Genomic DNA, 24,068 nt, shown 5'->3' on the forward strand with positions numbered 1-24,068 from the left:
TACTAGCCGGCGTGTTCGTGTTCCGACCCGCTGCTGTGAGCACAGCGGAGGTGACATCACGCGTCTCCAGCGTTGACAACCGGGCAGCAACCGTCGCCCCTCAGCGGGCACAACTGACAGCTGGAGCACCGCAGCCATTAGCCGCACACGGTCAGAGTTTTGGGCCAGTCTATACACAGATGATGCTGCGTAATTACCTCTAATCCTGCGGCGGTTTACAGCTGTGTACGGCACCTCGCCTCTCCTGCTCTGATCCTGCAAACAAGGCAGCCTGCGTGTTTATTCTGCACATTTCATGACGGTGTCGCTGCCGGACTACAGTGAAATAATGGCCCACAACATCCACCGTTCACTTACAGTAAGTGCTAGAGTGGATACATAGAAATCATCGCAACCTGCTTGGTGTGTGAAGCAGAGAAGCAGCATAACATTACCCGATTTTGAGTTGACGCTGTTACGTGCCGCTGCCTGTCACCCTTGGTTATTTTTGGACAGTCGCTCGGTGGTGTCTTCTTTATTTTGCAGTAATATGCAATAGGCTACATGCGAACAGGCTCCCGAAGCGACGAAGATGGGATGCATCAGGGCTTGTCTGCAGAAAATAAGACGCAGGATGAAGCTAGACCGCTTCAGAGAGCTGGGCCGACAGTATCCAGTCTTCTGCTTTCTGCTGCTGGTCCTGCTGATGTCCACTGTGCTCTTAAACAGGTGAGTACAGTGCATCAGTGCATCCCTGACACCCTCATCGAGCCCCCTGACATGCTAAATGTGTTCACTCGGCTAACAGCACTATGCGTCCTCTGTTTTGACAGATATATACACATTATAATGGTGTTTTGGTCCTTCCTGGCTGGGGTCGTCACTTTCTACTGCTCTTTGGGACCCGAGTCTCTGCTACCCAATATCTTTGTCTCCATCAAACCAAAGACCAAGGTAGGTCAGAGCACACGTATTACTGAACAGTTGTCTGATCCTAAAACTTTGCGCCTTCATCACAACATTTGACAACACCTTTGATGCGTCTTTTGATGCTTTTACATATCTCGTGATTTCTGCAGAAACCAAATCTTTACTGCATGTTAACACTCATGATATTATAGTGATATCTACTGTTTCCCACCTCTATGACAGTAATGTGATGCTGTGATGAAGGCACTTTTGCAGCTGTAGTGAATGATGGCTACAGCATGTTAACTTGTCTTGCAGTCATACCAACAGGAGCTGTTTCCACTGGGCCACAGCTGTGCCGTTTGTGGAAAAATCAAATGCAAAAGGCACAGGTGAGATACCTGGTTATATTTTGGCTGTATTGTGCCCTGGTCATTTAAGTCAAACATATTTTTGCTGACAAGGTTAACTCTTAATGCCCACAGACATAAGAGGGCAAGCCATAGACCTGTGTATATAACAATGCTGCTGCATATCCTGTGTTTACTTGTGTTAGTAAAAGACAGAAATCAAACAAAGTGATAGATTTGGAAACAAACTGCATGGTAAACCGAAAGAGAGTTGTCTGGATTAATCAATGAGAGACTCCTTACGTAATTATCCCTTAATCTTATTGCATCTGCTTTGTCAATATGCATTAAATGTGCTTAATTGTATGCTGTTGTTTATCATGGAGTTATGGAAAGCACACTGACCTCTAGTGGTCAGAAAGGATTACGACGCTTTCCTTTAGGAGTAATGGGATTTTTGTTTTGCTTTTTTCAATTTATTGATAGACCAACTTTATTACTGGAAAACTATCAACCGTGGCTTGACCTGAAAGTTCCATCCAAGGTGGATGCTTCCCTTTCAGAGGTACTACATGCACGGACTGAACAATTTTTTAAAAGAGTATTATTAAATGAATGGAGCAAGTTGTATCATGATACAGTTCTGTTTTATTTTTTTAAGATTCTGGAGCTGGTTCTGGAAAATTTTGTGTATCCTTGGTATAGGTAAATCATGTTTTCTGTATTTTATGCACACCATAATATAAAATGAGGCAGTATAATGCATTATAGTGACAGAAGTGACTGTACAGTGTTTCTTTTCAGGGACATCACGGACGATGAGGCGTTTGTGGACGAGCTGAGGGTGACTTTGCGCTTCTTTGCGGCTGTGTTGGTCCGCCGAACACAGAAGGTGACAGATTAGACTGTGTGGAGTTAAAGTCTTGGGATGCTGATTGACTGAGCATTAAAATTTTTCTCTCTCTCTCTGTCTCTCAGGTGGATGTGGCATCCCTCATCACACGGAAACTTCTAAAAGTTTCCATGAAGCACATTGAAATAATTAGCAAAGCAAGACAGAAAGGTATTGCTCATCACACACTTTTCAGTCTTTTCTTTGTGTTCACCCTAACATCTTAGCAAAGCAACACACCTCTCTGCTCTCTTTCTCTCCTCTGCAGTAAAGAACACAGAGCATCTTCAGCAAGCTGCCCTGGAGGAGTACGGTCCTGAGCTCCATGTCGCCCTTCGCAGTCGCAGAGATGAGCTCCTCTACCTCAGGAAGCTGACTGAGATGCTCTTCCCTTACATCCTGCCACCCAAGGCTACAGACTGCAGGTAACCCACTTCTTCCTCATCAAAGGGCTGTCACCAAGCATCACAGCACCAGTGTCCCCCAAGGACAAAGTCTAACAGCACTGACACTATACAGAAGACGTAGATAAGGATTGCGCTTTACTCTCTCATTTTCTTATTTCCTGCTGCCTTATCTCTTGGCTCCTCTCAGATCTCTTTCTCTCCTGATAAGAGAAGTCTTGGCTGGCTCTGTCTTCCTTCCTTCAATGGACTACTTGGCTGATCCTGTGAGTGTAGACACATTAAGGGCCAGTTTTCTGAATCCAAAGCTGCTGTCACTTCAAACCTTCTGCTGATACAGTCTGAGACTAGATTTGATTTGTATTTAGTAAGCATGTCAATCATGCAATCATGCATTGAGGACGAAGATGTGTCTTTTTCAGATCACAAGTACTTACAGTGTTGTACGTGAGTTTTGGGAGCTCAGTGCCTGCTGTGTTTTTCTTTCAGGACACTGTCAATCATTTACTTTTGATATTCATCGACAACTCCCCTGTAAGTACACGCTGAACTGATGTGCACAGCCAGTTCCACTTACATTCTGTGTGTTCAAACACACTGCTGCAGAGTGTGTGTAATTCATGGGTAAACAAGATAAATATGTCTTCTGTCTACTTCTGTCCCTTCAGCCTGAAGAAGCCACAGAGCCCACTTCAACGTTGGTTCCTTTCCTGCAGAAATACTCTGATACTCGGAACAAAAAGCCCTCTGTAAGTGTTTCCTCTGATCCAAGGGGATGTAGTAATGCACTGATTTGTACAGATCGACCTCTTGTCAAATCAAAATACACCACCCCTGACAAGCCACCAGATGCTGTATGTAATAACATCATTATATTTCGTAATCACAATATGCAGACTCAGTGTTTTTGCCCTCTATATCAGGTCTCAGCAAGCCTAACAAGAAGTTGGAAGAACATATCTTTGAACTGTTTAAAGATCACTTCCTTTGTTAACTGTGATTCCTTATCAGGTGCTGAAGCTGGAGTTGAAGGAAATCAGAGAACAACAAGACCTTCTCTTCCGTTTCATGAACTTCCTGAAGCAAGAAGGGGCAGTCCACGTGCTCCAGTTCTGCCTTTCAGTCGGTAAGCGTGTCCCGAAGCTCTCAGACGTCTTTGAAAGATACTGTTTTAACATGAAATCCAGGTTTAAAATTGTACATTTCAAACACTAAATGCTCTTCAAAATTTTAAAATTAAGGAAAAGTAATTTTCTTATTTCTCATTTTTTGCCTTAGTTACTTTTAAATTGTAGTAGCTGTAATGCCAACTGTTTACTTAGAAGCACCCCTACTTTAGCCTGTTTCTGAGCCACACACACAGTCAGTCTGAAATCATCAGCAAACTCACTGTAGGTAAATTCCATAATCTTGACACTCATGGACGCCACAGTGATGCTTTCATAAAGGTCCTGACACAATGAGACTGAGATGTCTGACTTTTTTTTTAACTTCTCAGAGGAATTCAATGATCGGATACTGTGCCCAGAGCTGTCCGACTCGGAGAAGATGATGCTTCACGAGGAGGTGAAGAAGATCTACGAGACCTACTGTTTGGACGAGAGCGTTGACAAGATCCGCTTCGACCCCTTCATAGTGGAAGAAATACGCAACAGTATGTGACAGGGATCTTCCCAGAATCATGATTGCATTCTGATTTATCTATGGTTGACACAGCTGCCCAGCTTTTTTGGAATCAGGGTTGCATTGTACATGTTTACTTTTAACATGTGTGTGCTTCTTGTTTAACTTCCCAGTTGCAGAGGGCCCGTATCCAGAGGTGGTGAAACTGCAGACCATGAGGTGTTTGTTTGAAGCGTACGAGCACGTCCTGTCCCTCTTGGAGAATGTTTTCACCCCCATGTTTTGCCACAGTGATGAGGTTAGCGTCTACACCATGAAATAAATCACTCAACTCACTGTCACCCAGCCTGACAGCACATGCCTGAGGCTCAGCTTAAATTTGGAATCACTGCTTTCATATCTTTATTGCATCTGTCTGTCATGCTCTGATCTCTAAATAAAGTCCTCCACAGCAAAACTATATCTGCCAAATGCTGGAATTAGAGACGGATTGGAATCTATTGACTCCCTTACGCTATCCTCTTCCGATCTCTCAGCCACCAACCACTATCGGCCGTGTCATCAATACCAGACGCGCAACTGGCCAATGAGCCGACGCTGGCCTTATGCCAAGCTGCCAAGCCGAATTTCACCCCTCAGAGGCCGTTTCATTGAATACAGCTGGGTGGACCAATGCTCAGCCATTGTCCACAGCAGGCCACTGCCCTGCATGAATAGTGTGCTGGGAAAATAATGATATTATTTGATATTTTGCTGCCGCTCCTGTTCCTGCTCCACAATAAACAGTGCAGTCATGATTATTATTAAGGCATAAAGAGGCCACTTGATTGATGCAGAGATGTGCTTTCTGTCGCCTTCATACTTGGCCAGAATTTTGCTCATGCTGTGTTTGATGGACCTGAAATTTACAAACCTTTATCTGCTCTTCCCATGCCATTCTTCAGTACTTCCGCCAGCTTCTGAGAGGGGCCGAGTCCCCTGCCAGGAATTCCAGGATGAGCAGGTAGGTTTCACTTTGCCTGTTGTTTTGTTTGTGTGCAAGAAAATAAAAGCTTGACCCATAATGTTTACCAGTATATTGATTTATCAGTTAGTATTTGACAGAAGGCACAGCTGACTTTTGATCATCTAGACATAGAAAGCAAGTAAAACACAGTGTGAATATTGATTGCTGTGTCTGCACTCACATGCAACCCAGGTTCCCTTAATCCTTCTGAATTTCACTGTTAGGTTATTTCACTTTTTTTAATGTTCACCACCCTCTGTATCCCAATAGGAAGTGCAGTTATAAGGCAGAATATAGTATGTGCCAGATATATCAAATATAAATATGAATTCACTTAATGTTCTGTTTAATTAATTACAGTTTAATTAATACACTTTAAAGGAACAACAAGAGGATTTTTTTTGCAGTATAAGGAAACTTAATTTAGAAGTGGAGTGAGCCCAGTGATCGTCTGTCATGTTTCTGTCACGGGGTGTGGTGTGTATGCGGCCATGGGGCCCTGCCACTAACTCCTTGTGCATATTGTTCCAGAAATAGCCTCAGTTTGGATGACATTCGGTGAGTATAAGGCATCAGTGTGCTGATCAAACCAGTGGCTGGCTGAGCAGTGCTGCTGCACGCAAGATGCAAACGACACGTCTTGACTGGTCTACAGAGGAACACGTGCTGCCTTTTCTGAACAGATTCGCTGTGCTCCGGGCGCACTGCAATCAGGGCGTCAGTTCAATGGGCACTAGCTGATAATGTGATAATGATACAGAATAATACGTGTTTTATTTGGTGCCTGTGCCGTAAAGGCAAATGAGAGAAGATTGAGAAAAGTGACCGTAATCAGCTAATTGTGTTAATCATAGCATGAGTCATCAATAATCATATGTTAATCAAGCTAATCAAGAATCGTGCTGCTGAACACATGCAACATAAAGTCTCACAACTATGATTCCAAAAAAGCTGGGACGATGTGAAATACGTAAATAAAACCAGATGTGATCATTTGCTAATCCTTTTTGTCGTGTGCTCAATTAAAAACAGCACAAAGACAATGAATTTAATGTTTTGCTTCATCAGCTTCATTGATTTTTGTAAATATCTGCTTATTCTGAATTTGATGCAGCAACACATTTCAAACAAGTTGGGACAGGAGCAACCAAAGACTGGGAAAGATGTGGAATGCTCCAAAAACATCTGTTTGGGACATTCCACAGGTAAACAGGTTCACTGATAACAGGTGATAGCATCATGATTGATTCTAGATAACTCACATACAGCACTTATACTTGACAGTATCATGATCCCACATCCTTTCCCAAGCAAGGATGGAGCGAGGTTCACCACTTTGTGAACACATAAATGTATAAACAATGTTACTTCATGGACTCAGAAACACTTCATGAAACTGTTGTCGGTCAACAGTTTGTTTGCAAATGCTTGCATTCTGTTTTTATTTAAGTTTTACGCAGCGTCCCAACTTTTTCGGTATCGGTGTTGTAGTTTTGGAAGGTTTAAGCTCTGTTTTTTAATGATTTTCTCGTTACATTTTTGAAACTTTGGTTTGCCCACCTCAAAAATTCCAAAATCAAACATCAGGAGAACTTCAGGAAGGACCTTGTTTCAGTTTCTGGTTAAGAAAACAATCAAGGCAGTTTTCAAAGCAGCATGAATCGTGCCTCTCAGAGGAGACAGAAGTGATCGCAGATAATGGCTCTTACTGGCACTCCATTTCCTAAACACTGACTGACTTCGAGCCTCAGCTCCCTCCATGTCTGCAGTTCAGTAACCCCCCTTCCACTCTGCCCGTCTGTCCGCCCTTTACTCCATCTGTGTAATGCCTCCACCGTGCTGCGTCTGTGACTGTATGTCCACTCTGATTCTGTAACCACCATTCTGCCTGCCCTGGTATGATCCACGATCCTCTCCCTCCTCTTGCCCATGGGGACGTGACCCTGTTCTGCTTATAGTTCCTGGGACTGGAGCCCCGAGTCCCCATCCTCACTGTTCACCGCCTCTGGCAGCTCTTCACCTGCATCTTTTAACTCCCTTCATGCCCAGTCCACGTTCACAACCTTCCCATACGGCTCGCTATCCCACCGCCACTCATCACCCAAGTAAGTCAGGGTCCATCCGTGTGCCACAGGTCGCTCAGTGTGATGTCATGCTGTCCACTTTCCCCCCTACGTGACCCCAGTCCCAACCAGACGCCTGCATGGTGGGACCGATGCATGGGATCCTCTTTTTATTTGTCATGTGTCCCTCCTCCGACTTTGTTGTGTTGTTTAGGCTAAAGACTCGTCTGTTGTTTTTGACAATGCAGTGACTTTTCAATGTTCAGTTTCTCCTGTATTGGGTGTATCGCCCTGTGTCATATGGCGCTTTTTATTTCACCTACTCTAACAGGCACTCACACAGAGCACCCTTGATGTTTTATGCCTGTTCTGGTTGGCTGGTAACTGATCATACAACATTTTTGCGCTCATTAAAATTTGTGATCCCCTTCAAACTAGACATCTGTTCATGAAATCACTGCTCAATACTGCGTGCTGTGTTTGCTTTTGGCCTTCGAACAAGAACCCAGGCATTTCATTGTGAGATGGCTGTGATGTGGGTTTGGCTACATTAGCTTTTTCTCCCCATTGTACTGTCATGATACTGGTGCTCAGTCCGCTGCTCCTTGCTTCCCGTCCTCTCCTCTATGGCTCCGTCTGTGTCCCTTCTCTCAGGCTGCATGCGCTTTGCTGAAGCCATGCGCGTCTCCTCCATCGCGCATTGTCTAATAATCTCCCTGTCTGGCCTTCAGGAACACGTCAAAGAGGGGCGAGTCCTTCGGGATCAGTCGCATTGGCAGTAAGATCAAAGGAGTGTTCAAGAGCACAACCATGGAGGGAGCCATGCTGCCATCCTATGGGCTGGTGGAGGGAGAGGACGACATGGTGAGGCTGATCTGAAAATATTCCAAACACTCATTTCAAGGTGATTTACAGTGTTTGTTATAATGCTAACAGAGCAGTAGTTTCCTGTACTGTCTAGATTTAGTCCTCAGTGTGGTCCTCATTCTACACTCTGACTCAGAACTTCAAAATTAAGTTTCTGCAAAAAGTAAAATTGACTGAAGCTGAAGCCCTCCTCCACATGGTCGCTGTAGTTACCACTTGAGGGCGATGGTGAGTAGATTAAAGAAAGCCACACCGTTCATCAGATCTGCTTCCCACGTGTCAACTCCAGCATTTTCAGTTTGGATGGTATCTCAGGTTTCAGTCTTGGATCACTGCTGTCTTGCCTCCTAAGAAACTCACATGATTCCAGAAAGAGATTGTGCTTTTCTGAGGAACCTGTTAACCTTAAACATTCCCACTGCCTCCCTGAATTTTGTTAATCTTTGTTGCTCGTTTGACAAAACGTTTTTCTGTACACTGTTTTAACATAATCAGGTACAGTATATCCAGTTGTCCGGAGCTCCATTGAGACTTTATCACTTATGTTCAGTCTAATATTAAAATCCATTTTTTAGGGCTGTGCAGTTACATCAAATGGAAAATGAATGAAAAAAAGGTTTTGTTAGTTTTAGCTGTGCATGTGTGTGCAGCAGGAGTTCATATGCTCAAGCGCCAGAAAGTTTTGTTGGGTTCAAAGAACAAGTGTTTCCCTTTGAAAACACATGTGAGATCAGGGCAGTGGTTTTAATTGAGAGCACTGTAACAGTGTGTTTAGTGATTACAGTTCTAAATTTATGACTTCTTTTTCACAGCAAATGAAAATGCTGTTTGGGATTACAAGTACAGATATAATAACTTTTCGTCCAACTTCCAGCTGGTGCAGTAAAACAGGACCTGCTGATTGTCTGGAAGCATTGTTTTAATTCCCCTTTCTGTGCTTAGTTTAAGCAGATCATGCTGGCCATAAAGACTCATTTCCTTCACAGTAAATTTGATTGGCGGACACTGTGCAGCCCTGATTCCATAAAAGTTGGGGCGGTGTGTAAAACAAATAAAACAGAATGGGGTAATTTGCTAATCCTTTTTGACATATGCTTAATGGAAAACAGTACAAAGAGAATTTATTCAATGATTTCCTCAATCAGCAACCTCCTTGGCTGCAAAATGAAGCTAACGCAGACGACACTTGATTCTGGCTCCAAAGCAAGTCAATCCCCATAGATCCTCTTATTAAACTTTACAGCAGAAATAAACAGCCTGGTACAAAAAACAGTCAAAAAAATCCGCATTTTGAGTTTCGACCATGACCTCTTTCTTCAGAAGATGCTCACTTTACTCGACCTGAACCTCTCTCATTTCCTCCCATTCAAGGTGGAGGAAGCGATGATGGTGCTGGAGGATGACTCCCCCATGGAGGCAGCCTCCACCCCCAGCACCCCCCGGAACCTCTCAGCCTGGAACATCACCATCCCTTACATTGATTTCTATGACGACGATGTGAAGAGGGAGAGGATTCCTGTGTTCTGTATCGATGTAGAGCGCAACGACCGGAAGGCAGGTGAGACTCAGCAGGCCGTCCTTCTGTCTCGCTTACTGTCATCTGAGAGAGGTCACTCTGCAGTTACAGACTGAGCTGCAGTGTCCTTTTCTGTAGGGTAGAGTTTTGCATTCAGAGTAAAACTTTGACCGATAATGTTAAAAGTCTAAGCAGAAATCAAAAGTAAAGTTTGGAAAAAGACTTTAACATTCATTCAAACAGCTAGACCAGTTACTTTTGTATAGACCTACCTGCATAGAGACCTGCATCTTTAATTTACTTGTATCATGTTTGATTTGTATAAAGTATGAAGTGTAAAAGCTCCTATGGTTTCCTCATGGTGATGACCAGACTCAGGAAGTGACGCTTGCTGTTTCCCTAGTCTTCATGCTAAGCTAAGCTAACCAGCTGCTTGCTAGAGCTTCATATTTACCATACAGACATGGGAGTGGTATCAATCTTTTCATCTAACTAACGGCTAAAAAGACTAATCACTTGTCCCAAAATGTTTGGGGTCTTTGGTATGAGAATTCATCGAGTAGCTCCAGGAAGTTGGCTGATATGAGCATCATGTCTGCAGCTTACTGACAGTTACATAACAGGAATATGGAGGCTGAACTTGAAACAGTTACCTTGACTTCCTGTTGCCGCTGCCAGAATGCTTTGTTCCCTCAGATGGTAGTGATGCCAACTGAGAGCAGATCTAACTTATTGAACTTCCTGTATGTTTTCCCTGTTTGTGTGTGTCTGTAGTGGGACATGAGACTGAGCACTGGTCTGTGTACAGAAGATATCTGGAGTTCTACGTCCTCGAGTCAAAGCTCACTGAATTTCATGGTAAGGTTTCTGCAGATTGTCGCTCTTGTTTGCACTAGAGGGCCTGTGTACCGTTCTTTTTTTCATTCTCTGCCGAAAAGAAGGAATTAATCACCAAAAAATGTTCTCATGGATGCCAGAAGGTTCACAGAACATTACTTCCAAGTGGACCTTAATTTTAGGAGTCAAAGAAGTTTAATAGCCATGTTGCATCACTCAGGGATTCATACTGGAAACTACTCTACAGTTATTTTCCTGTCCAAGTAAGTGAAAGCTTCTCCTTTGAATGATTTTCTCAGCGATCCCCTCTGTGAAATCTTACACTCTCTGTAGGTTCCTTCCCAGATGCGCAGTTACCTTCAAAAAGAATTATCGGGCCCAAGAATTATGAGTTCCTCACATCGAAGCGGGAGGAGTTCCAGGAGTATCTTCAGGTAGATGTTTGACTCTGAACACGTATATTCGATACAGTTTGATGGGTCTCCAGATGACCCTGGACCTAACATGAAACCTCTGATTATGTAATGTTCCTCTGCAGAGAGATGAAGATTATTCAAACACACAGCTGTGGATTCAATCTCTGTACAATGAAAGTGGACTCATATGTTTGTCCAGTAAATGCAGTGGTCAGTTCAAATGTCAAACTCTCGTCTTCTGCATATATAAGTGGAACAGTATGGATACAAACCAGCTGCTGATGTTCTCTGAAGTCTATTAAGCAGAACGCAGCACCCTAACCCAAGTAATCTTATGAGAGGGATATATTGCTTTTACTTCTTGTCTGAAATAGCGGATAGCTTTTCTTAATTTCACTTTCTCCCAGGCTCAGAGCCCACAGACACACACACCCACACAGACTGTACTCACACCTATGAATATACACAGTGCTACGGGCAAATCTTTCCACTGGGTGCATCTGGCTGAACAGGCAGCACTCGAGTGTCCAGACATCAAGATTACACTGGAACTGTTTCAGTGGATGAGCATTTGTTCCAGGAACACATCATTGTGAAGAACAAAACGTGCTGTATGTCAGGACCATCGACAGGTTAGAACACGGTGGAGAAGAAATGATGTCTGTCTCATTTGGTTGTCACGAGGGCAGCTGCTACTTTTCAGTCCAGACTCTGCAGTTGTGATTAAGATCTGTGCATTGTTCGTCCTCTGAGATTTATTTCCTGTAACATAACTCAGGAATTTATTTATTTTTCAGCAGCTTGCTCACAAATCCCACATGTGTTGGAACCGGAGAGGCCTTGAATGCATCACCAAGGAAAGATTTTATATGGTCCCAGTTTGAAAGTGCATTTCCAAAAGATGATAACTGATAAAAAAGCAGTCTATAGCTGTGTTAACAGCTCTGTGAGACTGCGCTTTAGTGGCACAGTGGTGCTGAAATGCAAACGTAATGTCAACATTTAGCTTGTAATTTCTACCAAGTTTAGCATCCTAATTTAGTGTGTTCAGATTTGTTACTGATGAGGCTGATGGGACTTAATTTTGGAGCAATTTGGCCATAAACCAAAGTCCTGCATAATTAAAGGTCTGACCTGATGGTTATTACAATTCATCCCGAGGGGAACATGAATGTCTGTCGAAAAATTAATGGAAATCCTTCCAGTAGTTGTTAAGACAGGCCGGCATTGCCTTCCCTGGAGTCGTGCCGCTAGCACGGCCAAAATGCAGTCCAAGAATTCCCTGTGATAGACTCCCTATCTCAAAATAAGTTTCAAGTCTCTGCATGTTGGTTTTTATAGCCTTAATGGACAGACAAGGCTACCTTGAAGGCTGAAAATTATTAAAAAAAAAAAAAAGATATTTTGTTGAACAGTGATCAGAAACAATATAAACTCTGTTTGCTGGCTATAAAACATAAAACCGTAGGTGTGGTTCCTTAAAAACTAGAAGCCGTGTCTTTACAAAATGAGTAAAACATCTGTGATTGAACGTTTCCACATAACAACCCGAGTAATAAACAGTACTTGCTTTTACTCAGCGTTGCTTCTAATGTCTACTAGAGGGCTGGCCAAACCTTTTCCCTTGGAGGGCCAAGACTGAAAGTAAATTGTGGGCCACAGACCAAAAGCAAACACATATTGTTCGCTTAAAGGACCAGTGAGTAGGATTTAGGTTGATCTATTGGCAGAAATGGAATATAATATTCATAATTGTGTTTTTGGATTAGATTGGTTGGTTAGAATGGTTGTGCTTTGGTTACCCCAGAATGAGCTTTTTATATCTACACAGTGAGTGGGTAGAGTCTGCCATATTTCTACAGCAGCCCAGAGTGGACAAACCAAACTCTCGCTCTAGAGAGAACCTTGTCTTGTCTTACATTACCTGAACTCCTCCAGCAGATTCTCCTCAGCGCCTGGAAAGGGAGGGGCGAGGGGTGTTCAGTTGGCTGCAAACTGCAACCTCACCACTAGATGTCACTAAATCCCACAGACTGGTCCTTTAATTGAGCGACCCAAGGTGCTCAGATTATGAAAAATAAGTGATCATACAGTGATCCTGTATTTTAAAAGAACAATTTCACATCAGAAAAATAAAAGCATAAACAGGAATTTATATTCACTAGAGACATCTGGTGGACCAAACCAAAGGGGGGCCCACTCTGGGCAGCCCTGGTCTGATGTATTTATAGTCCCAGCATTGGTTCAAGATCCTCATGAACATGACTTACAACAAATTTCCATCCTTGTTTGCAGAAACTTCTGCAGCATCCAGAGCTGAGCAACAGTCAGCTCCTCGCCGACTTCCTGTCCCCTCATAGTATGGAGTCTCAGTTCCTGGACAAGATGTTACCTGACGTGAATCTGGGTACAGTATGACTGTGACAAAGCGCAGTGTGATGGATTATGTTTGAGCAGCAGAACATGTCAAACACGCTGTGAAAATGTTTGGGCAGCCTGACCTTGGCTTGTGTTTCAGAGGCAAAATGTGACAGAATAATACATCACTGAGATAAAGTATTTATGTTTCACAGGGAAAATCATTAAGTCAGTTCCCAGCAAGCTGATAAAAGAGGTAAGAAATGCACTCCTAATGGTGTGTGTGTGCGAGTGTTTGTGTGTGTGGTCTGGGAATGCTCCATTTCTCTCTATCTCACCGTTCTACAGTACAAATGTTTCCCGTCACATCACTCTGAATTTGAGCTGTCACTTGTGGGTTTCAGCAGTCTGTTAAACAAGTGTGTATGACAAATACACCTGTTAGAGAAATGCTGTCATTGAAACAGATCGTGTCCTGTGCTTTCAGAAAGGGCAGCATCTGGAGCCTTTCATCCAGTCCTTCTTCAACTCCTGTGAATCTCCCAAACCCAAACCCAGCCGCCCCGAGCTCACCATCCTCAGCCCCACCTCGGAAAATGATAAAAAGGTTCGGCATTCAAGTCTTTTTAGTCTCTTCCTGCAAGACTAGGCCCCAGGGATGTTATCCTCTCAGTACAGTTGGAGCTCAAGTTTGGTTTGATAGTTGTTTACACTGGTGGGTTGCCATTTTATTGCTTTCTGGTCAAAAAGCCACAATCCAGCCGAGCTTTCCAGTCAAATGATTTAGAGACAGCTTTCAGAGCAAAGTTATGGTGTGCATCTGCCAAGACATCATTGTTGGAACTGCTTATTTTGTTTCTGTTGTTATGATAATGGAAGTTGCTTTGAAATGCACTCAATTGGTTCAGCTGTCTTCAGATGAGGAAGGAAGGAAGTTTAACTGGACTTTAAGGGAGTAAAGAGAGATTTTTCAAAGGCCAGTGCTTATTTTCGTTTTCTTGTCTTTTTTACACTGAGAAAAGTCATGTCGCTGATGTGTTTTTGCAGCAGTCTGGGTCACCAAATTTTAACCCATCTTTTTTAAAAGATAGTTCACAAATTCTTTGTTACCCCCCTATTTGGCCAAAAGGGGCTTTGAGCATGTAACTTGACAGCTTGTCAGAGGCTGAATCGGTGAGATCATGAAAGGCTTCACAGGCCTTGACCTGTTTAAACACAGTCTAACCCATTTCTGGCCATATTAATGCCCGCTTCACTGAAGTCCTGGAACAAACGTGCCACTGCCTCAAAATGCAGGGATGAACACAATTAACCTTGTGTCATACTCTTTAAAATGAAGACTTTTGTTTCAGTGGTGACATTGTTCCTATTTTGTTTAGCCCAAACAGACTTGGGCAGAATGTGATTTAAGGATGAGTTTGATCTCTCATATGTATCTGATCTGACTGTATGTACAACCGTGCTCTTAAATGGACTTCAGTCTTAAAAATGGATGTGAACCCCTCTCTGCCAGCTCTTCAATGACCTCTTCAAAAACAACGCCAACCGATCTGAGATGACCGAGAAGAGGCACAATCAGAATTACTTCATGGAAATGATCACTGTTGAAGGGGTGTATGACTACTTAATGTATGTGGGTAAGTTTGATCTTGTTTATTGCGATATATTCATCACAGCCTGTTGTTTATCACATTCATTTTGTTATTGAATGCATTTAGTTAGAGTTTAACAGTTTGAAAAATAAGAAAGCATCTTAAAATTCATTTTTTTTTACAAAGAATACAAAAAATATAAGCATGAAATAAAAAATGTTCAATTTACATATTTCATGATCATAGCTGATTACAGCAAAAACAAAAGCAGATGTCTTCTACAACATTTTATGTACAGCAGCTAAACTAATACCATTAACTTTGTGTGACGTCTGCATTATGATTATGATGATTTGAGATACACATCGTATTTATGAAACTTATGCAGTAATTTGAATACTGTTCAGAGCGGTCAAATCTAGTAATGATAATAACTTTATTTACATAACATCTTTCACCAACAACAACATGCTTTACACCAATACAAGGAATAAAAAAGTAGACAGAACATAGACGGTATTGAAAACAATACAGTCACAAGGCATTGCTGCAGAATTGTGGCTGGTGTTCCACCCCTGGGCCCTTGGCGTAGAGTCTATTATTCACTCACACATTTTCTCTGTCATCATCATTCTCCCCTTCTTCATGGTGTCAGGCCGAGTCATCTTCCACATTCCTGACTGGCTGCACCACCTGCTAATGACTGGCAGGATCCTGTTCAAGAACACACTGGAAGCCTACACAGATTACTACCTTCAGTACAAGCTGAACCAGGTGGTCGAGGAGCACCGGCTGGTCTCACTCATCACCCTGCTCAGAGGTATGATGCAGTCAGCGCAGAGATAAAGAGAGTGGTGTCATCGGAAAAAAGTTAAAAAAAAAATGTTGGACTGTTCCTTTAGACACGCTGATTTAATGAGGTGAAACTATGTACTTAATCTTTGCCCTTGTAGACACAGTTTTCTGTGAGAGCAGTCTGCCCCGCTCAGCTCAAGACAAGCAGAGGAGGGCGAAGAAGACATTCGAGGAGATGATGACCTATATTCCAGGTATTCATTCACTTCCTCCAGGTAGCGTTTTGTCATTTACACACCACCTTGCTGCCGACGTTTCCACTTTTCCACGAGACGAATGTGCAGACGTGAAAACAAGTGGTCCGTTTTGTGTGTCGGCTGGAAAATTCACAAGCTATTTATCTTTAGACTTCCTGGGGAAATGTATCGGAGAAGAGGCCAAGTATGAAGGAGTGCGTCTCCTCTTCGATGGACTGCAACAGCCAGTTCTCAACAAACAGGTACACAACCACGATGACAGTCACACACACACCTGGTATTAGAATGCAATCTGGGCTTATCCAGATCAGGAAAAATGCGTGTTAATGTAAGGGATAAAGGCGTTGTGTTGTGTGTCTGTATAATACAGTGTGTGTATCTACAGTGTGCTGCTATTTGTACACAACACACAGATGTTTACTTTTAGTTAACAAAAAAAAAAAATAGATTGTTGTTCGAATTTAAATAGCGAGCAAGAAGGCTGAAAGAGACAGGCCTCTAATTACTGATTATACATCTACTCTGTTCCATGAAAGTGCCATAAGATGCATTATTGAACTGAACTTAGTGAAAAATAAAAGCAATGCCAGTCACCACGTCCACCTGCCCACTCACCTGTTCGCACACCTAAGATTCATTCCCAATCAGTCTAGCTGCTCTCCCACACTCACTCAGTGCCAGACTGCTCTTTGTTTCCGTGCAAGACTATTCAACAATTACAATTGGACTGATCTCTTGTTGCCGAATCTGCCTCCCTTTGACCACGTCTGTTCTCCTGTTCCCCAGTAAACATCTCAGCCTTTTGTCTCCGACCACGAGTTTTACCCCGCACTTCCTGGATCTTTGTTCACCTGATGCTGTTTGGTGTGTGCTTCACCAAACACTTAAAGAGACTCTGAAATTTGATGTTGTGCTTCCTGGATCTTAACCTGCCTGTGACTGTTTGTTGATACAAGTGTTCTGGTGGTACTGCGATTGGGTCCTAAACCCCTGTTACACTGAAAAATAACTGTGTGCGAGGGTGTGTGTTGCAGCCACCACTGCAACACACTGACCAAACTGACCCAGTATTTACAAAGAAAGGAATATCTTAATGCATTACATTTGCTGAATTTACAAGATGGGTCAAATCGTTAGGAATTTGTTATCAATGGCGTTTCACAAACTTTGTAATGTTTCCCTTAACTCAGTAACTCATAAAATAACTTGATTTTTTAATGGAGTCTGGGGCTGATTTTCCGCCACCTCAAATTACTTGAGTTCAGGTTTTGTTCTAGAGGACAGAGATCTGATCTCAATAAGAACAAGAACGCATTAAAAATACAAGGTGTAAACACAAAAGCAGGATCAGAACTTTTATTATCCGGATGATGTAAACGGATACAGATCCCATTTTAGTAGCAGGTGTAAATGGGGTTGCACACATGCACAGCGTGTAGAGTGCATTCTTCGTTTTCCCAGCATGTCTGTATTTCACTGCTGCAGCGTCTATCTCGTCAAGACAAAAAAATGACCTGAGAGAAGATGTGACAGGTAATGAATTAGTGAAAGGCAACTCGAGTCTCACTCAACCTGTGTAGTGTCGCTAGAGTACCGTGGGACATGGTAAACCACAATCCAAGACCGCTTGTGTAGTTTGAATGTGATGTCACATTCCCCTGCAACTCAGCGTTTGAATTTTGCTTTAAAAAGTGTTTACTGTTTGTATTTAAAGATCACTGGCCTTAATGCTCTTCATCTCGTCCCTGCTTTTTGTCCTCTCAGCTGACGTATGTGCTGTTGGACATCGCCATTCAAGAACTTTTCCCTGAGCTGAACAAGGTAAACAGATGCTCGCATTGGTTTCAATCACTGTAATCACAATAATAATTATGTGAAAAAGCACTGATTGATTTCATCACTAGCTAATCATTAGTTAATTAATCATTTCTGTATTATATGCTGTAAAATGTTCCTGTAATGATCCTATAGAGGATTTCATGCTGTATGTCTTAACGTGTTATGATTGAGTCTGCTATAAAGAAAGAGTGGAGGGCTCGCATTAAGGTAGTTCAAGATGTATGCAGCACTTTTTGATGTAGACTATAAATATCTTTATTATAAGATTTCCACAAATCAATGTAGTCATTGTCTAATTAATGGTCATGTTAACATGCATTGTTTTGTATCTAAGTCGTGACAATTACATCAATGCATCCATCACAGAACATGTATTTGTTTGCTTACTCTATGTTTTTGTTTGTTCAGCAGGTGCAGAAGGAGACCTCTGTGATGGCCCCATGGATGTAAAGTGTTCAATAAGCTGACATGCTTACGAAGCATTTAACCAAACCTGCACTACTTTTGTTGGTCCTGTTACCTGAAACTAACAAGTTTGTAAATCCCATGTAGTCACATGTACAGTATCAACCTGCCACAGCAGCAGGAGGAAACTCGAGGCCTCTCTGCTCCATGTGTCGTTGACTTTGTAAAATAAATAAAATTAATTATATAACAGTGGTCCTTGTGTAATTATTCTTAACTATAAAAGCAAACTGACAGCTGCAGTCATGGTATAAGCTTAACATTTAGGAGTTCAAAAACATTTGTGACAGTAAATAGTTTGCTTCGAACATTTTTGGAAGGTTTTTGCTTTCACCTGTGTTGTGTTTTTCTAAAGAAATTCAATATGTTACAGTTTAGTGTGATGATACAACTTCAGGCTTGGTAAGTTAAGAGGTCCAATTATAATAAAGTTTTCTAAAGTAAAAAAGTTTTTTCATGACTCATTGATGATAAATTTTTGTGATTTATTCTCAATCCATTAAAAAAAATACCTGAGAAAGTGATGATTTGCTTGGCTTCCACTTCCAATTTCAATTTATTCAAACAGGCTCATACAAGTAATTTATAAAGGCAGCGATGGAGGAAACAAAGGCAGGAAGCAGGTGTGATGACAAAGGCAGAAGAACTGCTGTAACATCTTTCATCTTTAACAAATGTGTTTTACTCTGTGGATGAATATGCCAACTAAAGCAAAAGGTAATGGTCATGAGAACAAACAGAAAAACTTATTTACAGATCATATCTACATGATACTGCTGTCGCAATACATGTGTGTCTGAAACGTGATGTACTAGATGAACATACTCAAATAACTCGAGTAATATAATTCTTTGTAAAAATGAGGTCCGTTCTTTGCTGCTTTGCAGTCTTTGGACTCTTTCATAAGCATTGCATTGGATTTAGATCATTCACATCTTCGTGTCATTCATTTGACATTCACAACATGGTGCTTCTTCATTCTGTTAAATTTCACAAAAAAAACCCAAAAACAATCATACTAAAAATGACTCTCATGCACTTTTAAGTCAATAACATAAGACCCAAATGTGTATATTGTGTTTTCATATTTGAATTGTCCATCTTGCAAACTTGAGGGTTAAATCAGTTTATCACAGTTTCCCAGAGTGTACAAAGGCAATCAGAGGCTCAGACACAGACATAAACCCAGCAGCATCAAACCAAGGCTGTGGGCTGCAAAGACAGCTGAGCTCCTGAACATGATCCGGCCTTCCACTGCGGGGTACACGCGCTTCATGTCCGAGATGTATTTGGAAAAAACAGCAATGTCCATATCACCTGCAAGAGGAGGGAGAATGACAGCTTGATAAGTATTTGGTTAGTATTTTATGATGTCCAAATAAAAGTACATCTCCTGGCTGCCCATGTTCAAAATCACCTGTTTTCAGTTTATACAGTGCAAGAAGCTGCGTGAACATGAGGCACAGCAGCAGAGCCACGTTAAAACAAAGCATCTGCTTCGTATAAATCACACCCACCAGAGTTCGAAGTATTCTAGCAGTATATGGTGTTGAGGTAACCCTCTTAAATGAATGGACCCCTCCCTGTGATCATCACTGATGGATAAACCACAGCATAATAAAAACAAACGACTGACTGATCATTGTGAATCCACTGGACCGTGCTCGGAGTAGAATTTGCTTGGGTGCAACACCTTTCGAGATTGGCGCTCCTCCTAAGGAAACATCCTGCCTTTCAGAATGTTTTATGCAGTACGGCTTCCTCTCTTTCTTCTCTGTGCTGGCCTATTTTTGAAACTGACTTACTCACTCTTTTTGCATTGGTGCATTGAATGTGACATGAGGTCCCAGGAAAACCAGCTGGATACTGAACAGGATACTGAAAGTGGGAATTTTTTCTAGATTCATGTGGTACAATGTTTTCAGGATGAATATTCTTTTTGAGCCTAACACATAATCAGTGAATGCCTCTGCTGCCCACCTGTGTTATGCTTCAGCATCTCCTCTTTAATCATGGTGTAGCCATCACCTCCGCTCGCCAAGTATGAAGGCATGGCCACGGTGTACTTCTTCTCCAGGTCTAAAGGTTCATACTTAGGCACCCGGCAGTCAGTGCAGAGCACGGACAGAGATGCCACACGCTGGTTCACAGGTTTGGAGAGGTCGTACTCTACGTGAATACCTAGAAATTGTCCAAGAGACAATGGGGAAATGTTGTTTGGTTTAAGTCCATCAGATATCTGACATTTTGGGAAATATGGATTCTTGTTGACGAGGAGATTGGTACTCTCATGTCTTTCAGTTGAATATGAGGCTACTACCAGCAGCCAGTTAGCTTAGAAAGAGACTGGAAACAGGGAGAAACAGCTAGCCTGGCTCTGTCCAAAGCTAATGAAATTAGCTTACCAATAGCTAAAGCTCACTACACCAATGCAAAGTGACATTTTTACGCTTTGTTTTACAGATTAACTAAAGATGTAACATGTTAATTAGCAGTGGTGGGCAGTCAGGCAGTACTCAGAGGACAGACTGCTGTGGGAGGCATTAGCTTAGCACAGAAGCATTAGCAGTTAGCCTCTACTAGGAAGTTAGCTAGCCACTAGTAGCTTTGCTAAATTTGGCTAGTGAGCCCTCAGTTGAGGACAGCACAGGACTAAGATTACGTTGGCTGTTGCAGCTGGACTGAGCGGGCTGAGTATGGGCTATTTCATTTCGAAAGCTTGGAATTTTCTATTACAGGCCTTCTCTACAGTTAGGAGCCCAAAGGTCTCAAGGTTGGACAACACAGAGACCACACATTAACATTTGGAGACCATTCTAGCAGACAGTCGAACTGCTATCTCTCCCTGTCTCAGCTGCTGTGGTAACCAAGGTCCTATAGATAAGCTGTACACACACAGAGAGAGGACCATTCAAAGAGGATTGCAAAAAGCTGTTTCCCCATTCCCAGTCTTTATGCTATGCTAAGCTAACCGGCTGCTGCTGGCACATATGAAAGTGGTATCAATCTTCTCATCCAACTTGTGGGAAGAAAGTTATTTATCAAAGTGTCAAACTATTCCTTGAATACCAAACCTGATCAGAGAATAGTTAATGTTATTCTAGGTGACCCTGGATGAAACAGTGCTGGTGGAGGAGCACAGGGCCAGTGGACAAACCTGAGACCTGAAGAAATTCTCCAGACATGCTTCCATATCTGTGAATGGAGTGTTCAAATGCCTTTTTTACTGTTGATCCTTTCATCTGGACCAAGTCGAAGGTTCCTCCAAATGGTAAGACGGTGAGGATCTCCTCCATAGTTATTGAACCTGAAAGTAAAGGCAAATACCATTACATTATAAAAAAGAAGCTACAACTACTTCTGCAATGACGTACTCAGTAATTCTGGGAAACACCACCAAAGCACCATTTTTGTAGCGCTCGTCTATAGATGTCCGTATGGCCCCGCTATTCAGCATACATATGCCCACATGACTCCAGCGCAGCTCGCTTGATTGCTTTATATTTTGATAAATCTGGCAACGCAAAAGGGAAAAATATGTTTAGGAAAAATATGAGATGACGTATCATGTGAAGTTGAGGTTCATGCGTGCTAAAGATGAAATGTTTCTCTAATTTATTCATGGTTAATAGACTGAACAACTAAGCGAAGGAGCATCTAAAGCTTTCTGGATACACTAATGAATGAATGAACTAACTGTTATTATTACCATAGCATCACAGATCAGGTTTCCAAGGTTACACTCCCGAAACCGACACTCCTCAAACGTCCCATTGAGGTAGACTAAGGTTTGTCCCACATACTGTGAGGAGTACTGAGCCAAGTTTTTCTTCCACTTCTCAATGTCGGCAAGGACATCTGGGTCTGAGAGAGTTACATAAAGAGTAAAGCTTGTGTGAAAAAGGATTTCAGAAAACATGAGACAGGTTTCTTGTATTTTGAATGAACCCTTTAGAAAGGAAGGGATCATGTTGTGTTTTTAGAGGGCTGCTATAATTTGAACAGGGCCTGGATTGTGTAAAACTGCTTTGAGCATAATCCAAAGTAATTTAGATGCATTCGAATCTTTTATGAATAATCTGCAAGTAGCAATCCAAACACTTCTTTTAACATAATTTGGTTGAACAGCTGCAAAAACAGTTATTACCAAAATGATTCCAAGATGTACGCTAATTGTGATTTAATGATGAGAGACACGGTGATTCATCAAGTCATTTTCACATGATAAAATCTCATTTGGTTCAAATAATTGTTTCAGCCTTTCAACCAGTGAAACAACAGCTGAAAGTCAAACATGGGGCATGTGTAATTAGTGATATTCAGGCTGTCATTGCAGGCCACCTTGAGGTATGCTGCTGTCCATCAGGATTGGGTTTCCGACAGCTTTTATCACATTCCCAGCGCCATCAAAGGTCACTTTCAGATATCCGAGGTATTTCCCAAAGGCAAAGGCCTGGACCACCGGCACATTTCTCCCGTCATTAGACCTCACCATAAAAGGGTACGGACCTGCTGGCACTTCGGTGGATGGGGGATTTCCTGCAAAGAAAGACATTTTGAGGTTTGTAGAGCAGAGTTTCTCACTTCCTGTTACAGTGAAGGTAAAGCTGTGGCTTTGATCTTGCAGTTTTGAACTCACTGGTATCTGAGTGTAGTAAAAAGACAGACTTTTGTATCTGAATTTGATAAAAACAACCAAAATATAAACCAATAGGAATAAAATAAATAATACCAGTGTAGAGGAATGTGTTGGTGTGTCCTCCAATAACGACGTCAACCCCTCTCACACGCTTGGCAATTTCTTGATCCACATCAAAGCCAGAGTGGCCTAGGGCAATGATCTTATTGCAGCCCAAGGTTTCCAGTTTGTCAACCTGAACCTGAAGTGCCTCCACCTCATCCTCAAACTTAAGGTGTGGGCCTAACACACAGGGGGGGAGAATGGGGTTTGTTCCACATAGTCGCAAACTTCCAGAAGTCAACGCTCTCGTCAATAAAATCTGATACATCAGATTACGATCAGATGGCAAGAAGAATAAGATATAAAAGTAAGTGAAACAAGCTTCATCGAGTGATTGGTCTGTACTCACACATGAACTGCTGCATGCAACAGTGTGCCAGCAATGACATTAAACCTTCAGCAATCAAACGAGTGATTATGCCTTTACCTGGTATGGATAAGAAGGGGGTCTCTACAGTGATGTAGCCCACCACAGCCACTTTCTCTGAGCCCACGTTTATGATCGTGTAGGGCTGATAGTAGCCACTGATTTTTGCAGCCAGGGTCTGGTCAGGTTTTAAGTTGGCACTCACCACAGTGCAGTTTACATTCTGGAGGAAGGGCTGGATCAGACCCTCCACCCCATTATCAAATTCATGGTTTCCCAGAGCCTTCAATATAAAAAATTATGGGCTTCATTAACTGATGGACTCCAGTAATTTCATCTGTTCAAAAAACTCTAATTCTATTGTTTTAACAATTTCTCTTATTTTTTAATAACGCACATGAAAAATCACTATGAAAAGAGTATTTACCATAACATCATAGCCAAGTTTGTTCATGAAGTGCGCTGCTTCTGCGCCTTTATAGTAGTTGAACCAGACAGTTCCTTGAAACTGATCTCCACCATCCAGAAACAACACGTTCTTCTCCTTTCTCCGGATCTCCGACACTTTAGTGAACCTCCTGGCGACCCCGGCGAAGCAAGGACCGCTTGCTGAACACTTCCCCGAATCCTCGCTGGTCTCCTCGATCCGTGCATGGTTGTCGTTGGTGTGAAGCAGAGTCACCTCGAAAGTCGACACTGTGCCCGACCAGTTCAAATGCAGAAGGAGGCAGAGTGAGGTGAAGAGAGCGCACCGAGGCGTGCAGACGCTCATCCTGTTGCTGTGCGTAAAAG

General features: G+C 42.3%; 2 protein-coding genes across 8 annotated transcripts; one reads left to right on the forward strand and one right to left on the reverse strand.

The window, feature by feature from the left end:
- The first annotated feature begins 62 nt into the window (after positions 1-62).
- Positions 63-18,358, forward strand: LOC143331989 (sorting nexin-14-like). 7 transcript variants are annotated; one of them, XM_076749183.1, is made up of 31 exons: positions 219-358; positions 526-708; positions 813-933; positions 1,207-1,280; positions 1,725-1,803; positions 1,900-1,943; positions 2,043-2,130; positions 2,217-2,301; positions 2,399-2,555; positions 2,725-2,800; positions 3,024-3,068; positions 3,203-3,283; positions 3,546-3,660; positions 4,033-4,188; positions 4,331-4,455; positions 5,102-5,160; positions 5,695-5,721; positions 7,122-7,268; positions 7,958-8,090; positions 9,465-9,651; positions 10,384-10,467; positions 10,780-10,880; positions 13,158-13,269; positions 13,436-13,476; positions 13,708-13,827; positions 14,734-14,857; positions 15,468-15,632; positions 15,766-15,861; positions 16,015-16,106; positions 17,629-17,685; positions 18,112-18,358. In XM_076749183.1, exons 2-31 carry the CDS (start codon positions 572-574, stop codon positions 18,151-18,153), a joined length of 2,970 nt encoding a protein of 989 aa, XP_076605298.1. In that variant the 5' UTR covers positions 219-358; positions 526-571; the 3' UTR covers positions 18,154-18,358. The 7 variants fall into 7 exon arrangements, with proteins under 7 accessions (XP_076605303.1, XP_076605301.1, XP_076605304.1 ...); XM_076749186.1 differs by having other exon boundaries at positions 106-708; XM_076749187.1 differs by lacking the exon at positions 5,695-5,721 and having other exon boundaries at positions 112-358.
- A 334-nt stretch (positions 18,359-18,692) lies between these two features.
- Positions 18,693-24,068, reverse strand: LOC143331812 (snake venom 5'-nucleotidase-like). The gene is made up of 9 exons (XM_076748989.1): positions 23,704-24,068; positions 23,337-23,559; positions 22,901-23,089; positions 22,510-22,707; positions 21,878-22,032; positions 21,574-21,682; positions 21,326-21,475; positions 20,149-20,349; positions 18,693-19,485 (listed from the first exon to the last, which is right to left on the reverse strand). Exons 1-9 carry the CDS (start codon positions 24,046-24,048, stop codon positions 19,328-19,330), a joined length of 1,728 nt encoding a protein of 575 aa, XP_076605104.1. The 5' UTR covers positions 24,049-24,068; the 3' UTR covers positions 18,693-19,327.

This window comes from Chaetodon auriga, chromosome 14, assembly GCF_051107435.1.
Source record: "Chaetodon auriga isolate fChaAug3 chromosome 14, fChaAug3.hap1, whole genome shotgun sequence".
NCBI classification, from domain to species: domain Eukaryota; kingdom Metazoa; phylum Chordata; class Actinopteri; order Chaetodontiformes; family Chaetodontidae; genus Chaetodon; species Chaetodon auriga.

Excerpts from the sequence above, each read along its gene's own strand:
- LOC143331989 (XM_076749186.1), top strand. The coding sequence starts at position 572 with ATGGGATGCATCAGGGCTTGTCTGCAGAAAATAAGACGCAGGATGAAG. Across the intron at positions 1,804-1,899 it reads TGGATGCTTCCCTTTCAGAG|ATTCTGGAGCTGGTTCTGGA; the intron begins GTACTACATGCA and ends TATTTTTTTAAG. Across the intron at positions 5,161-5,694 it reads AGGAATTCCAGGATGAGCAG|AAATAGCCTCAGTTTGGATG; the intron begins GTAGGTTTCACT and ends ATATTGTTCCAG.
- LOC143331812 (XM_076748989.1), bottom strand. The coding sequence starts at position 24,048 with ATGAGCGTCTGCACGCCTCGGTGCGCTCTCTTCACCTCACTCTGCCTC. Across the intron at positions 22,033-22,509 it reads GGACAGCAGCATACCTCAAG|ACCCAGATGTCCTTGCCGAC; the intron begins GTGGCCTGCAAT and ends TAACTCTCTCAG. Across the intron at positions 21,476-21,573 it reads AGACGAGCGCTACAAAAATG|GTTCAATAACTATGGAGGAG; the intron begins GTGCTTTGGTGG and ends CTTTACTTTCAG.